This window comes from Bombina bombina, chromosome 2 (genome assembly GCF_027579735.1).
Source record: "Bombina bombina isolate aBomBom1 chromosome 2, aBomBom1.pri, whole genome shotgun sequence".
NCBI lineage: Eukaryota > Metazoa > Chordata > Amphibia > Anura > Bombinatoridae > Bombina > Bombina bombina.
In genome coordinates, this window is record NC_069500.1 from 774,613,867 (window position 1) to 774,627,624 (window position 13,758).

General features: G+C 39.9%; 1 protein-coding gene across 1 annotated transcript in view; it reads left to right on the plus strand.

The window, feature by feature from the left end:
- The first annotated feature begins 7,199 nt into the window (after positions 1 to 7,199).
- LOC128647258 (uncharacterized) overlaps positions 7,200 to 13,758 on the plus strand; it is a 73,848-nt gene continuing 67,289 nt past the window's right edge. Inside the window, exons 1-2 of the mRNA XM_053700051.1 lie at positions 7,200 to 7,955; positions 12,877 to 13,006. Coding sequence (XP_053556026.1) covers positions 7,200 to 7,955; positions 12,877 to 13,006 — 886 coding nt within the window. The remainder of the gene's footprint in view (positions 7,956 to 12,876; positions 13,007 to 13,758) is intronic.

The following is a 13,758-nucleotide window of genomic DNA, read 5'->3' on the forward strand; positions in this document are numbered from 1 at the left end:
GACCTAGGTTTATCAGTCCATACAAAGTACTGAAAAGACTGTCTCCTGTTGCCTACAAAGTGGCCTTGCCCAAAACCATGCACATACACCCAGTCTTCCACATATCACTACTTAAGCCTTACATCAAGTATAGATATACTTGGCTCCTCCTCCTCCACTCCTGTTCCGTGGTGACCCTGAATATGAGGTTGCTAAGATCCTGGACTCCAGATACAGGCGCAGCCTGCTGTTTTACTCATTGCCTAGGGGGGAGTCGGCTCCTCTCTGCGTGCGGCGGTGACGTCATCGCTGCACGCTTCCTCCGTTCTGGAGCTGGTCAGGATCTCCTGTGGCGCAAACCCAGCACCTATGTAAGTTACTCACTTGCTATCTATCACTGCCCAAGTATAGGTGTTACTTAGTGTTCTCCTGAGTGTTATTATTGCTGTATGCTGGTGTTAGGAATTATTGTTAGCATGACCAGCGCCATCTTGTTCTTGGCGGCCATTTTGTCTTTGGCATCCATCTTGTCTCAATAACCTTTTATTATAGTGGTTTATTATTTATTTATTATGTAATGAGAAATATGCTGATGCTAGGGAGACTTGCATAGCTAGAATAGCCCTGAGAATGACCCTGACGATGTGCTTGGATGCATTGTTATCTCTACAAGATGTCAAACAGCCTTGATTTGTGCTGGGCTATGAGGCTCAGATTTACTGTTATCTGAAGTTAGGTATTTCTGTAGAAATGACTCCCTAACACTCCTTTTCTTCCAATTATATTTTAAATGAGTTTCTTTGTTCTTGCAGAAATACTATGTAAGATGATGTAATTATGAATATGTCACTTGTTAACCCTATACGCTGTAACTCTTGGCTATAAGAAGTGCCTTTCAACTTGCAATAAACAGAATAGCTTTTGGAATCATAGCTGCGTGGTCTGAAATATATTCTCATGGACGTCCTGAACAAATAATGTATTAATTTCCAGTTGGTACGGTGTGCCCGATGCCCAGTTCTGAACTGACACCCCCTCCTGAAAACAACGCCTAACAGTTTCTGGTGTCAGCTCGTGGGATTTACATGGGGTGAGTAGATGAGTGTTTTTTTTACTCTGCTTTCCCTCTGTGAATCTGAACCTAAATTTAGTTGGTTTTATTTTTTGTAATAGGTGTTGGTAATATATGATAAAGGGTTAGAAGGGATTCCTGCAGTAAAGAAAGAAGCAGGGTTTGTGCGAAGGTGTGAGTCCTGTCGGCACTGGTGATAAATCCCTCTAGACAGGTTAATAGTCCTGTGCTAGTTTAAGACAGGTATTGCAGTCCTGTGAAGCGCGCAAGATAAAAGTTGGCATGCACTTGACGTGAGGGCTGGACTGTTATATTGTTGCTGACCTCTGCTTGTCTGACCACTCTGACTGTTAACCCCTAAACTGCTGGATTGATTTACTGCTGCTGAACTCTGCTTGTCTGACCACTCTGCCTGTTAACCCCTAAACTGCTGGCTAACCATCCTAGTGGTTTACCACTGGACTGCTTTACCATTGCCAAACCCTGCCTGCCTAACCATCCTAGTGGTTTACCTCTGGACTGCTTTACCGTTGCCAGACCCTGCCTGCCTGACCATCCTAGTGGTTTACCTCTGGACTGCTTTACCAAACCATGCCTGCCGGACCATTCTAGTGGTTTACCTTTGAACTTCCATTCTTTGATTCCCTGTCTGTTGCCGCCAGAAGGCTATCCTGCCTGTGGTGAGTGCTGCTTACCTCAACTTGCAAACTTTCTCTGCTCTGGGATATTCCCTATCATTCCGACTCGACGCCGGGATAAGAAGACTACTGGCTGAGTTTGGTCTGATAGTGGAATATCCCACGAGCATTACACAATCTAGTTACCAAAGGTACATATTTGCCTTTGAAAGGTACAATCTGCAAGGGGAACCAATTTGTACCCATGTTAAAGGATACAGCGGGTGTACCTTTGAGGGTACTGCCCCAGTGACAAGCTGTTGTACCCCTAAAGGTAAAATCTTTGCAATTTTTTTTCTGACAGTGTACTAAGACAATTTTATTAATTTAGGTCATGTATTAGTTATTATTATTAGATTAAATGTAGCCACCAATCAGCAAGCACTACACAGAGTGCTAAACAAAAAATGGATCAGCTCCTAAGCTTACATTCCTGCCTTTTCAAATAAAGATACCAAAAGAATGAAGAAAAAATGATTAGTAAATTAGAATGTTATTTAAAATTGCATTCTCTATCTTAATCATGAAAGAAAAAAATTGGGTTTCATGACCCTTTAATATATTGAGCCCATTGTACCTATATAGTCAAATAATATATGAAATCTATTTAATATAAAAACAGTAGCATGCATTAGACGCTAATAGGCATAGGTAATTTCATGTAAATAAATGCTGCTGATTCTCTCAATAGGTTAAACTATTTAGGAAAAACGGTTGAGATTTGCAGTATGTAAAGGAGTTCAGATTAGCACCGTAAACAGTAGCTGAATTCAGCATGATCTCATGAATTAGGGCCAATAGATAGCACAAGGAATCAACATGTTGAATATCACCTAGATCAGTGTTTCTCAACCTTTTTGTAGCAAGTATCCCTGCAAGCATTCATTTGATTTCTATGTACCCCAACTGTAGTACAAATAGTATTGATCTTTTACATAAAAATGGAAATAATGTGTATCACTTGATTTCACAAGCTTGTATCAGATATGTTAATGAAGTAAATATATACAGTAGGAATCTGATATTTGATTTATGTTTTCTGGAATTTAATATTTGGCAAAATTACGTTATTGTAATAACATAAAACACAGATATATAGACCATTGATATTAATAATTAGATGCAATTACTGAGCCTCTTACATTAAAACAGAGGAAAACCAACTATTTTCTGCATGTTGAGGGAAGTAATATTTATGGTACCATCTTTCCATTTTTATTAACCATTTCATACACAGTTTATCTGTCTCGTTTTTACTGTGGCATACTTCATTATGATGCACTTTGCCTATTTCACAGTGGCACAATTATCTGCCACTTGTCTCTCTCTGTGACACTTGGTCAAAGTAGTAAACTTTCTCTGTTCATATCAGTAAAGCTCAACTCTAGCCCTCATTTGTTACTAACAAGTCAGATCTAAGCCAATCTAAGGTTCTACTAATTGGAGGTGAATCAGTGATTGAGCAGTTGTCTAACCTAGGTAGGCAATACTCACACTCTGCCCTGTTAGGAGTGCTTAAGGGTAGAAATGAGAAACACAGCTTTCTTTGATATGTCAGGTTTACAATAACTACAGCAGGAAAAAATAATAATGAATGCCAATCCCTGGAGTACCCCTTGCCAATGCCCCAAGTACCCCCAGGGGTACATGCACCACAGGTTGAGAAACTAGGACCAAGATCACATTCAGGGAGCTCCTGGTTAAGATCCATGGACAGTGCAATAGATCAACAGGTGAGAGTGTGCTAGGATCAGAATCATAGACAGCACAGGGATCAATAGGAGAGAATGCAGCTGGAGTTAGAATCAGGGACAGCGCAGGGATCAGTGGGAGAGAACACAGCTGGAGTTATAATCAGGGACAGCACATGGATCAATAGGAGAGAGCACAGCTGGAGGTTAAATCAGGAACAGCGCAGGGATCAATAGGAGAGAGGACAGCTGGAGTTAGAATCAGGGACAGCACAGGGATCAGTAGGAGAGAGCGCAGATGGAGTTAGAATCAGGGACAGCGCAGGATTCAGTAGGAGAGAGCGCAGTTGGGATCAGAATAATGGACAGCTCAAGGGATCAGCAGCTGAAGTTAGAATCAGGGACAGCGCCATCGACAGAAGGGCGTTTTTTAATTGGGATGACAATAATAAACAGCGCAAGAAATCAGCAGGAAGGAACACACCTGTGGTCAGAATCATGGACAGCGCAAGGGATTATCAGTAAGGTGTGCAGCTATGGTTAGAACCATGAACAGCAAAAGGGCGCATCCTAGGTCGGAACCATGAACAGCACATGAGCGTATTTGAGGTCAGAACCAAGGATAGCTCTTGGGATTAGCACCACCAAGCACATATGAGGTCAGAACCATGGATAGCTCCTGGGATTAGCACCACCCAGCGCATCTGAGGTCAGAACCATGGATAGCTCATGGGATTAAAAAAAAAAAAAAGTGATTGAAAACTGCAAAATACTGAAATCATTGCTAAAAGCAAAACAGTTGAAACAGAGGATCCCTATTTCCCTTAAATGATATTGCACAAAACACTTCCTTAAAAAGGAAATACTGGGATTAGCATAACCTAGTACATCTGAGGTCAGAACCATGGATAGCTCCTTGGATTAGTACCACTGAGCGTATTTGAGGTCAAAATCATGGATAGCTCCTGGGATTAGCACCACTAAGCGCATTTGAGGTCAGAACCATGTATAACTCCTGGGATTAGTATCACCGAGCGCATTTGAGGTCAGAACCATGGATAGCTCCTGGGATTAGTATCACTGAGCGCATTTGAGGTCAGAACCATGGATAGCTCCTGGGATTAGCACCACCAAGCAAATTTGAGGTCAGATCCATGGTTAGCTCAAGGGATTAGCACCACCGAGCACATTTGAGGTCAGAACCATGGATAACTCCTGGGATTAGTACCATCAAGCTCATTTGAGGTCAGAACCATGGATAGCTCATGGGATTAGCACCACCGAATGCATCTGAGGTCAGAACCATGGATAGCTCTTGGGATTAGCACCACAGAGCACATTTGAGGTCAGAACCATGGATAGCGCTTGAGATTAGCACCATTGAGCGTATCTGAGGTAAGAACCGTGGAACAACAAACAAATGGCTAGATTACGAGTTTTGCGGTATGAGTGAAAAAGCAGTGTTAAGGCTCTTTTTCACTACCGCCGGTATTACGAGTTTTGCAGGTTTAGCTGCACCGCACACTTTTTTGGCCGTAACGCAACATAACTACCGCAGCTTTCAAAAAGTCCTTTTTCAATGGGACTTCCTTTGCGCTGGTATTACGAGTTTGCCTGGGAGGCCAAAAAGTGAGCGGTACAGCCAATACCGTCAAGATCCATACCATAAACTGAAAGTCAGTAGTTATGGGTTTTACGCTACAAAGCTGTAACATAAAACTCATAACTAAAGTGCTAAAAAGTACACTAAAAAGTACACTGATAGAATTCTATCAGCCAATCAGAATTCAAGGGGAGCCATCTTGGATGACGTTACTTAAAGGAACCTTCATTCAAGAAGAGCCGTCGTCAGAAGAGGATGCTCCGCGCCTGATGTCTTGAAGTTGGAGCCGCTCCGCACCGGACGGATGAAGATAGAAGATGCCGTCTAGATGAAGACTTCTGCCTGTCTGGAGGACCACTTCTTGCCGCTTGGATGAAGACTTCTCCCGGCTTCATTGAGGATGGATGTCTGGTCTTCAAAAACTGTAAGTGGATCTTCAGGGTTAGTGTTTTTTAAGAGTTTATTGTGTGGGTTTTATTTTTAGCTTAGGGTTTGGGCGGAAAAAGAGCTAAATTCTCTTTTAAGGGCAATGCCCATACAAATGGCCTTTTCAGGGCAATGGGGAGCTTAGGTTTTTTTTAGTTAGGATTTTATTTGGGGGGTTTGGTTGTGTGGGTGGTGGGTTTTACTGTTGGGGGATTGTTTGTATTTTTATTACAGATAAAAGAGCTGATTTCTTTGGGACAATGCCCCGCAAAAGGCAATTTTAAGGGCCATTGGCAGTTTAGTTTAGTTTCTTTTTTATTTTGTGTAAATTAGTGTTTGTTTGTTTTTTTAATGGAGAGAACATTGACAGATCAGAGCCACGTATATGGCAGGAGAGAGGTTTCCTGTATTACTGACTCTCACGGCCAGGGATATAGATCACGGAGCATGACCTGAAGAGGGGATTTTATTACAAGACCAGAGACTCCTATTTTGCATATCTTTCTTTACTACTCATATGCTGCCTTTAAAAGTAAACATAACAGATATTGAAAACACAATACGAAGCTAACATAAGAGCTACTTATAACAAACAAGAAAAGCAGCCAATCAGAGAAGGGAGTTGACTATAAACTGACCCATATACTGTCAAACCTCCTCTTTCTTTTGCTGCTCATCAATAAGATAAGTACTCCACCACATAGTGTTTCTTATTATCAAATAAAGTTTTTGTTTTGCTTATTTTGTTTATATATATTTATTTTCATTTGTTCTTGTATTGATTCTTATTTGTTTGCCTTTTGTCATTTTTCCCCCTTTTTTGTGCGTTTTTTCTGTTTATTTTTCAAATACCTCTTTTAACCCCTTTTTTCTAATATTCGTTGGTTCACCTATCCGTTTTTTCCCCTTCCGTTTTTACCTCTTGTGATAGCTATTTATTGTGTTGCGGTCTCTCTCGCCGCTCTTACACTGCTCTGCTTGCCTGGGTATCCATTTCAGGCTCCATTCTCCTGCGCAAGTCGGCGCCGCCATTTTAGGGGCTGTCCTGAGGCTCTCTTCCCACCCTCTTGCCTGACGTGTGGGAGAGACGCCTCATTTCAGCTCTGGTGGCTAAATAGCAACAGTGTTTCATTCCGGCTGCTCTTTTCTTCACTTATACTTGCCTCCGTTGCGATCTTGTGGCCAGATTATAGCAGCTACAGTAAATCCTACACTTAGCTTTAATTAATATTTATCTAATAAGTTTTCTGTGATAAAAAGTTTATTATTGTGATCTGCTTTTCTTACAAAAGTTTTATTGCAATATTTATATATATTTTTTCTATACAAATTCATTTATTCAGCTGGAAATTTAGATTATTTTATTTACTTAATCCATATATTTTTAAAAAAACTTTTAACTTCTATATTTAACATGTCTGAAGTCCCTGAAGGGAGTAACCCTTTAACTGCACATTCCGTGCAAGTTATGATAGACTCTTCTATGAGTAAATTGTTCAATAAAATGACCACTTTAATGGGTATAAAGGATTCAAAAAAGTCTTTAAAAAGAAAGAATCCATCTATTGCTGTGCAAGCAAGCAAGAAATTAATTGTTAAATCACGTCAGTTACTTTCTGACCCTTTTCCTCACAGCAAAGGAACTAAAACAGCTGTTAAACGGACCCTGCACCCCAAGGGTTCCCAAATGGTGGATTCTATTTTAATGTCAAAATTAAAATCAAAATCTAAAGTAAAAAAATGTTGAAAAAATGTCTTCCTCTAATTCTAACTCTTCTGATGAAGATTATTACACTGATATTAATTCCGATTCATTCAATAATTCGGATGATTCTAATTATTCTCCAGCTGCCAAAAAACATAAAAAAATTAACAAGCTTTTAAAAAAATTTAATGAGGAAGAAGAAAATGAATTTTTGGATTGTCTTGGTAACCCGAGATTCAATCCAGATGAGTTACATCATCCCCGTTCATCGGAATGGTGTCCATCAATTGATGTTGCGAAATTTATTGATTTTCAGCTTCGCAAACCTCTAAAGAAACAAGCTAGAAATAAAATGAGAGCAGAATGCCCTCACCCCCTTCTTCCAAAAAATGCTGCCCTCACTCCTGAGGTGGACCCCAAAGTTTTGAAATTTATTGGAGCCCCTGGGTATAAATTAAAAAAGGGTATTGACAGATCGTGGAAGATTTGTCAAGTTAAGCTTCTTGACACTGTAGGTCCCCTAACTAAACTGTTTGAATTATCTGAAATGGGAGTTGCTGAAAATGCTCCGTTGGACCCTTTTGTGGTTAGAGAATGGGTCCAAAGACTCCTTTGCTTTGTGGGTAATACCAACTCTGCCATGTCTCTTGAGAGATGTCGTAATATTCTCCGAAAGATCGACCTGAAAATATGTGACTTTGCTTCTAATAGTATTGCTTCAGATAACAATGGTCTTCTTTTTGGAGACTCTTATTTAAAGGAGTTGAATCAATATGTCAACACCTTTTCCAACCAAAATAAGGTAAAATCTTCAGTTAAGAATTTTTTTATCCATCTCAGAATTTCTCTGACAGGGCCGGGAGAGGCAGAGGCCGCTTTCCCGGCCGTCAGCCATTCATATCCAGGTCTCACTACTTCCAAGCACATCAATCCCACTATCCTAACCGATTCCAGTCACATTATCAGAGGAACTACCAAGAAACCTCAACTTCCACTTTTTTCCCTTCAAGAGGATGCCTATGGAATCAAAGAAGTTTCAGGGGCAGAACAAGGCCAAGACAAGCTCCAAGTAAGTACATTATTTCCTCCTCATACTCTTTTTTTCCCCCAGACAGAATTGGTGGCAGAATCGCATTGTTTGCCCAAAATTGGGTTTCAATTACCTCAGACCCTTGGATTCTTCAAGCGGTTTCAGGCATTCACATATAATTTGTTTCTCAACCTATTCAAATAAAACGTCCTCACCCTATCCATTTTTCCAAAAGCGACGAACTTCTGGTTCAAGACGAAATCTCAACACTTTTTTCCAAAAGAGCAATTTTGCCAGCTCTCTACCTTCACAATGCTTATTTAAGCAACCTATTTCTGGTCAAAAAGAAAAACAATCAATTCAGACCAGTGATAAATCTAAAATCCTTTAACGCTTACGTTCATTACCATCATTTCAAGATGGAGGGCATTCATCTTTTAAGAGAATGTCTGAGAGAAAACGATTGGTTAGTTCGTCTAGATCTCACAGACGCGTATTTGACGGTTCCAATTGCCCAAGAGCATTGGAAATATTTGACTTTCGGTTGGAAAGGCCAATTTTGGAATTTTACCTGCCTTTCTTTTGGTCTGTCCTCCGCTCCTTGGATTTTGATCAAGTTATTAAAACCTGTGGTAGCTTGGCTGAGACTTCGGGGTGTTCGTCTAATTATTTATTTGGACGACATTCTTATTATGGATCAAGATTTCTTATCTCTTCAGAATCACCTTTCTCCAACAATTTCCTTATTGGAATCTCTAGGTTTTATTGTGAACAAACAGAAGTCAATTCTTCTCCCTACCAAATCTTTGTTTTTTCTAGGATTCCAGATAGATACAGTCCTCTCTACCTTGAGTCTTCCTTCAGACAAAGTGAAGAACATCAAGAAACAAATTTTGAAAACTTTATCCAAGGATTCAGTTCCTATCAGGACTATAGCCAGGATAGTAGGGTTACTTTCATCCTCTATTCAGGCTATATTCCCCGCTCCATTACATTATCACAAACTCCAAAGACTAAAAATTCTTCATTTGAGAAAAGGTTTTTCTTACTCTAATTTGATTCCCCTTTCTTCAGAAGCCAAGGATGAACGTTTCTGGTGGCTTTCTCATTTAGAAGCCTGGAATGGAAGTGCCATTTTTGGCAAGACTCCAGATTTCATTATCGAATCCGACACCAGTCTTTCAGGCTGGGGAGCTCATTGTGGTCCCTCCATCACAGGTGGCAAATGGACTCTGGAAGAGAAACAATTTCATATCAATTGTTTAGAGTTATTGGCTGGCTCGTTTGCAGTCAAAAGTTTTGCCAAGTTTTCTTCTCCAGTTTCTATTCTCCTGCGTATGGACAACATCTCAGCGGTGCGGTATCTCAATCGTTTGGGAGGTACCAAATCCAGAGATTTGTCCAATATAACCAAAGAGTTCATTCATCTTTGTTTGGACAGGAATATTTCTATCAAAGCAGAATATATTCCAGGTCAATCCAATTCAGCTGCGGATTGGGGATCTCGTCATTTGACAGATTTCAGTGACTGGAAATTGGACAGGAGCATTTTGCTTGCTCTCCAATCTCTCAGGGGTCCCTTTTGTTTGGATCTTTTTGCATCCAGGACCAACTTTCAAATTTGTCCGTATTTCAGCTGGCGTCCGGATCCGGAGGCAGCGGCCATAGATGCTTTTCTCCATCCTTGGCCTTTTCAGAGAGCTTACGCTTTCCCTCCTTTTTCAATGATTCCGAGGACAATTTAAACTGTTCGCAGGGATCTTCTTCGTTTAACGATTGTGACCCCCTTTTGGCTGACTCAATCGTGGTAGCCCTCTCTCCTGGAGATGTCCATCAATCTCCTGATTCTGTTTCCTCCCCTGCCTCATCTTCTCATGAACCCGGAGGGCAATTTTCACAGCCTAGTTCTCCAAGGTTCTCTTCTCCTAGTAGCATGGACGATATCAGGGGACCCTGGTCTCTCCGAGGTCTTTTGGAAGGAGCTAAATCTCTCATCCAGGATTCCTGGGCCCCAGGGACTCGTAGATGCTACTTTGCAGCATGGTCTAAATGGTCTTGCTGGTGCTTGCGGAGAAACTTGGATCCCTTTTCTTCAGATGTAACTGAAATTATCAATTTCCTGTCTCATCTTTTTGATTCAGGTCTTGCTTACAGAACTATTAATGTTTATCGTTCATCTATCTCTGCACGAGATAATCTAATTAATAACCTTTCTGTAGTCAAACATCCTCTGATTTGTAGGGTTCTCAAAGCTATCAGATTAAAACGTCCTCCAGTTCCTAAACATGAATTTTTCTGGGACGTAGATCTAATTTTTTCCCTTTTTAAATCCTGGCCCAATAATGTTTCTTTATCCTTAAAACAACTTTCTGCCAAATTTGCTACCCTTATCTGCCTAATTTCTTTTAGAAGAGTTTCTGATGTTAAGGCTTTAGATTGGAATTCTAAACGTTTTTCCCCTGAAGGAGTTACCTTTTTACTTTCCCGTAGAACTAAAACTCTTTCTACTTCCATTTTTTATCCTTATCTTCCTTCTGAACCTTCTCTCTGTGTGGTTGAATGTCTGAAATCTTATGAATCAAGGACTCTGTCTTTCAGAAAACCTTCTGTCAATCAACTTTTGATTTCTTTTGCTTCTCCTTATGCTCCTATCACTTCTACTTCCATTGCGAGATGGGTTAAATGGGTCATGAAAGAAGCTGGTATCGATATCTCTTTTACAGCTCATTCTGTTAGAGGTTCGGCTGCCTCGAAGGCCTTTCTAAAATCTGCCCCTCTTCAACAAATTTTGAGTGCGGCAGATTGGTCTTTGGATTCCATTTTTAAACATTTCTATTTCAGACCCATTCAACACGCGTCTCTTAATTTATTTTCCTAATTATTTTTTCCTATTAAGCTTTAAACTTGCAAAATAGGAATCTCTGGTCTTGTAATAAAATTCCGATTATCCTAATTCTTTGAAGGTATAATCTAGATTTTATTAAAGACACAGAGACGAGTATTTTCCCAGCTCAGATATGTTGTTATATCCCTCCCTTTTTTCTTCAATTATATATATTATTATTAATTTTTTGTCTTTAACAGTTTCCATCTGAATGCAATCCCTTCCTTTTATCTGGATTTAAACCTTCATTTCAAAATAACCATCTTTCATCAAAGGGAATTTGGACTGCTTTGATTTCTTCAATCAATTTCATGAGTTCTAAGAAATTCTTCAATCAATTTTTCGTTTCATTGGCTTCTGTGATTATATGCTGTTTTGGACTTTTTGGACTTTTCATGTTCATTAATATTGTGTTCTTTGTGAGCATCAGTTAAGAAAGAAGAGGTTTGACAGTATATGGGTCAGTTTATAGTCAACTCCCTTCTCTGATTGGCTGCTTTTCTTGTGTGTTATAAGTAGCTCTTATGTTAGCTTCTTATTGTATTTTCAATATATGTTATGGTTTACTTTTAAAGGCTGCATATGAGTAGTAAAGAAAGATATGCAAAATACTCGTCTCTGTGTCTTTAATAAAATCTAGATTATACCTTCAAAGAATTAGGATAATCGGAATTTCCACCAACTGGGGTAAGAAAATATTGAAGCCCTAATTTTGTCAGAGTAACTTAACGGCAATACTACCCAGTGGGAGTGTGGGACCTCGTGGTCTGGGCGTGCGAAAGGGAGTCTCTAGCGGCCTAGCGATACTGAGTTTTTAACACCCACCCTCTACATTTAACGGAGTCTGGCTCACGGAGCAACTTGGGGAATGAGTGAAATTACTATCCCTCTGACTCTTACAAGTTTTTAGTAATACGGGACATTGACTGTTACACACCTACATACCTCCATGCACTTATCAAGCATTAACTTGGACATTTACGTCTTATGGAACATTTATAATATTTTGTCTCCTGTATTACTTGGCATTGCTGTCCTCTTTATGTGAAGAACCATGGATAGCCCCTGGGATTAGCACCATCAAGCATATTTGAGGTTACAACCATGGATAGCTCCTGGGATTAGCACCACCCAGGTGCATCTGAGATCAGGACCATGGATAGCGGAAGGGATGGGGGAGGGGTGGTGCAGTCGGGTTAGAACCAAGAACAGTGCCTGGTATCAGTAAAAGGGGCGACACTAGGGGTCTAAGATATAGACAGCACCATGTGTTAACCCCATCTATCCATCAGGGAATATTTGGCAGTCAGGATAACATAATTTAGTTGTTCAAAGACCACGCTTCTGGAATATGATTAGGACTTCTGTTATAACGGGCAGAGTGTACAAAGATAATGTTAAAGATAGTAGAGATAATGTATTATACAGTTTGTCTTTGCCCCATTTAGGGTACCTATCAGCAAAACCTCTAAGTCCTGTCTCTGCTTTGAAAAAAATATTTTCCCTTCCCTTGTGATACATCTTTAAGGCACATCTTACATCACAGCAGCACTTCCCTCACTACTGTGTTTAACACTTTATTTTCTCTGTTATAATATGTATTCTGGCCGCAGGACAGTGCTTCTTATGCAAAACAAAAAATAAACTTTCCTAAATGCAATACCCTAAAGCAATCTTAAATTGAAAGGTTAAAGTCAATATGAAAATGTTTTTTTATTTTACATCAAATATTTATTCAGAAAAAAAAGAAAACAAACACCAAATTTAATCACAGGTTCTCTATAATTGGGCTAGAGGATATATAAATAGGGGAGACTGCAGAGCAAAGCCACAGAGGAAAAGTGGCAGGCACCAGATCCACATTTTACCCTATCATTAAAGGAACACGACAGGACAGAGAAGCAGCTTTTGAGCAGAAATTATTCCTGCAAAAGTACAGGTAAGACACATCTGCTTCATAGACATAGATAACAGATATATCCTGCACAGATACAGGTAACACACATCTGCACAAACACAGGTAACACATCTGCTTCATAGACATAGGTAACAGACATATCCTGCACAGATACATGTAACACACATCTGCACAAACACAGGTAACACATCTGCTTCATAGACATAGGTAACAGACATATCCTGCACAGATACAGGTAACACACATCTGCACAAACACAGGTAACACATCTGCTTCATAGACATAGGTAACAGACATATCCTGCACAGATACAGGTAACACACATCTGCACAAACACAGGTAACACATCTGCTTCATAGACATAGGTAACAGACATATCCTGCACAGATACAGGTAACACACATCTGCACAAACACAGGTAACACATCTGCTTCATAGACATAGGTAACAGACATATCCTGCACAGATACATGTAACACACATCTGCACAAACACAGGTAACACGTCTACTTCATAAACACAGGTAACAGACATAGTCTGCACAGATACAGGTAACACACATCTGCACAAACACAGGTAACATATCTGCTTCATAGACATAGGTAACAGACATAACCTTAACAAATACAGGTAACACATATATGCACAAACACAGGTAACACATCTGCTTCATAGACATAGGTAACAGACATATCCTGCACAGATACAGGTAACACACATCTGCACAAACACAGGTAACACATCTGCTTCATAGACATAGGTAACAGACATAT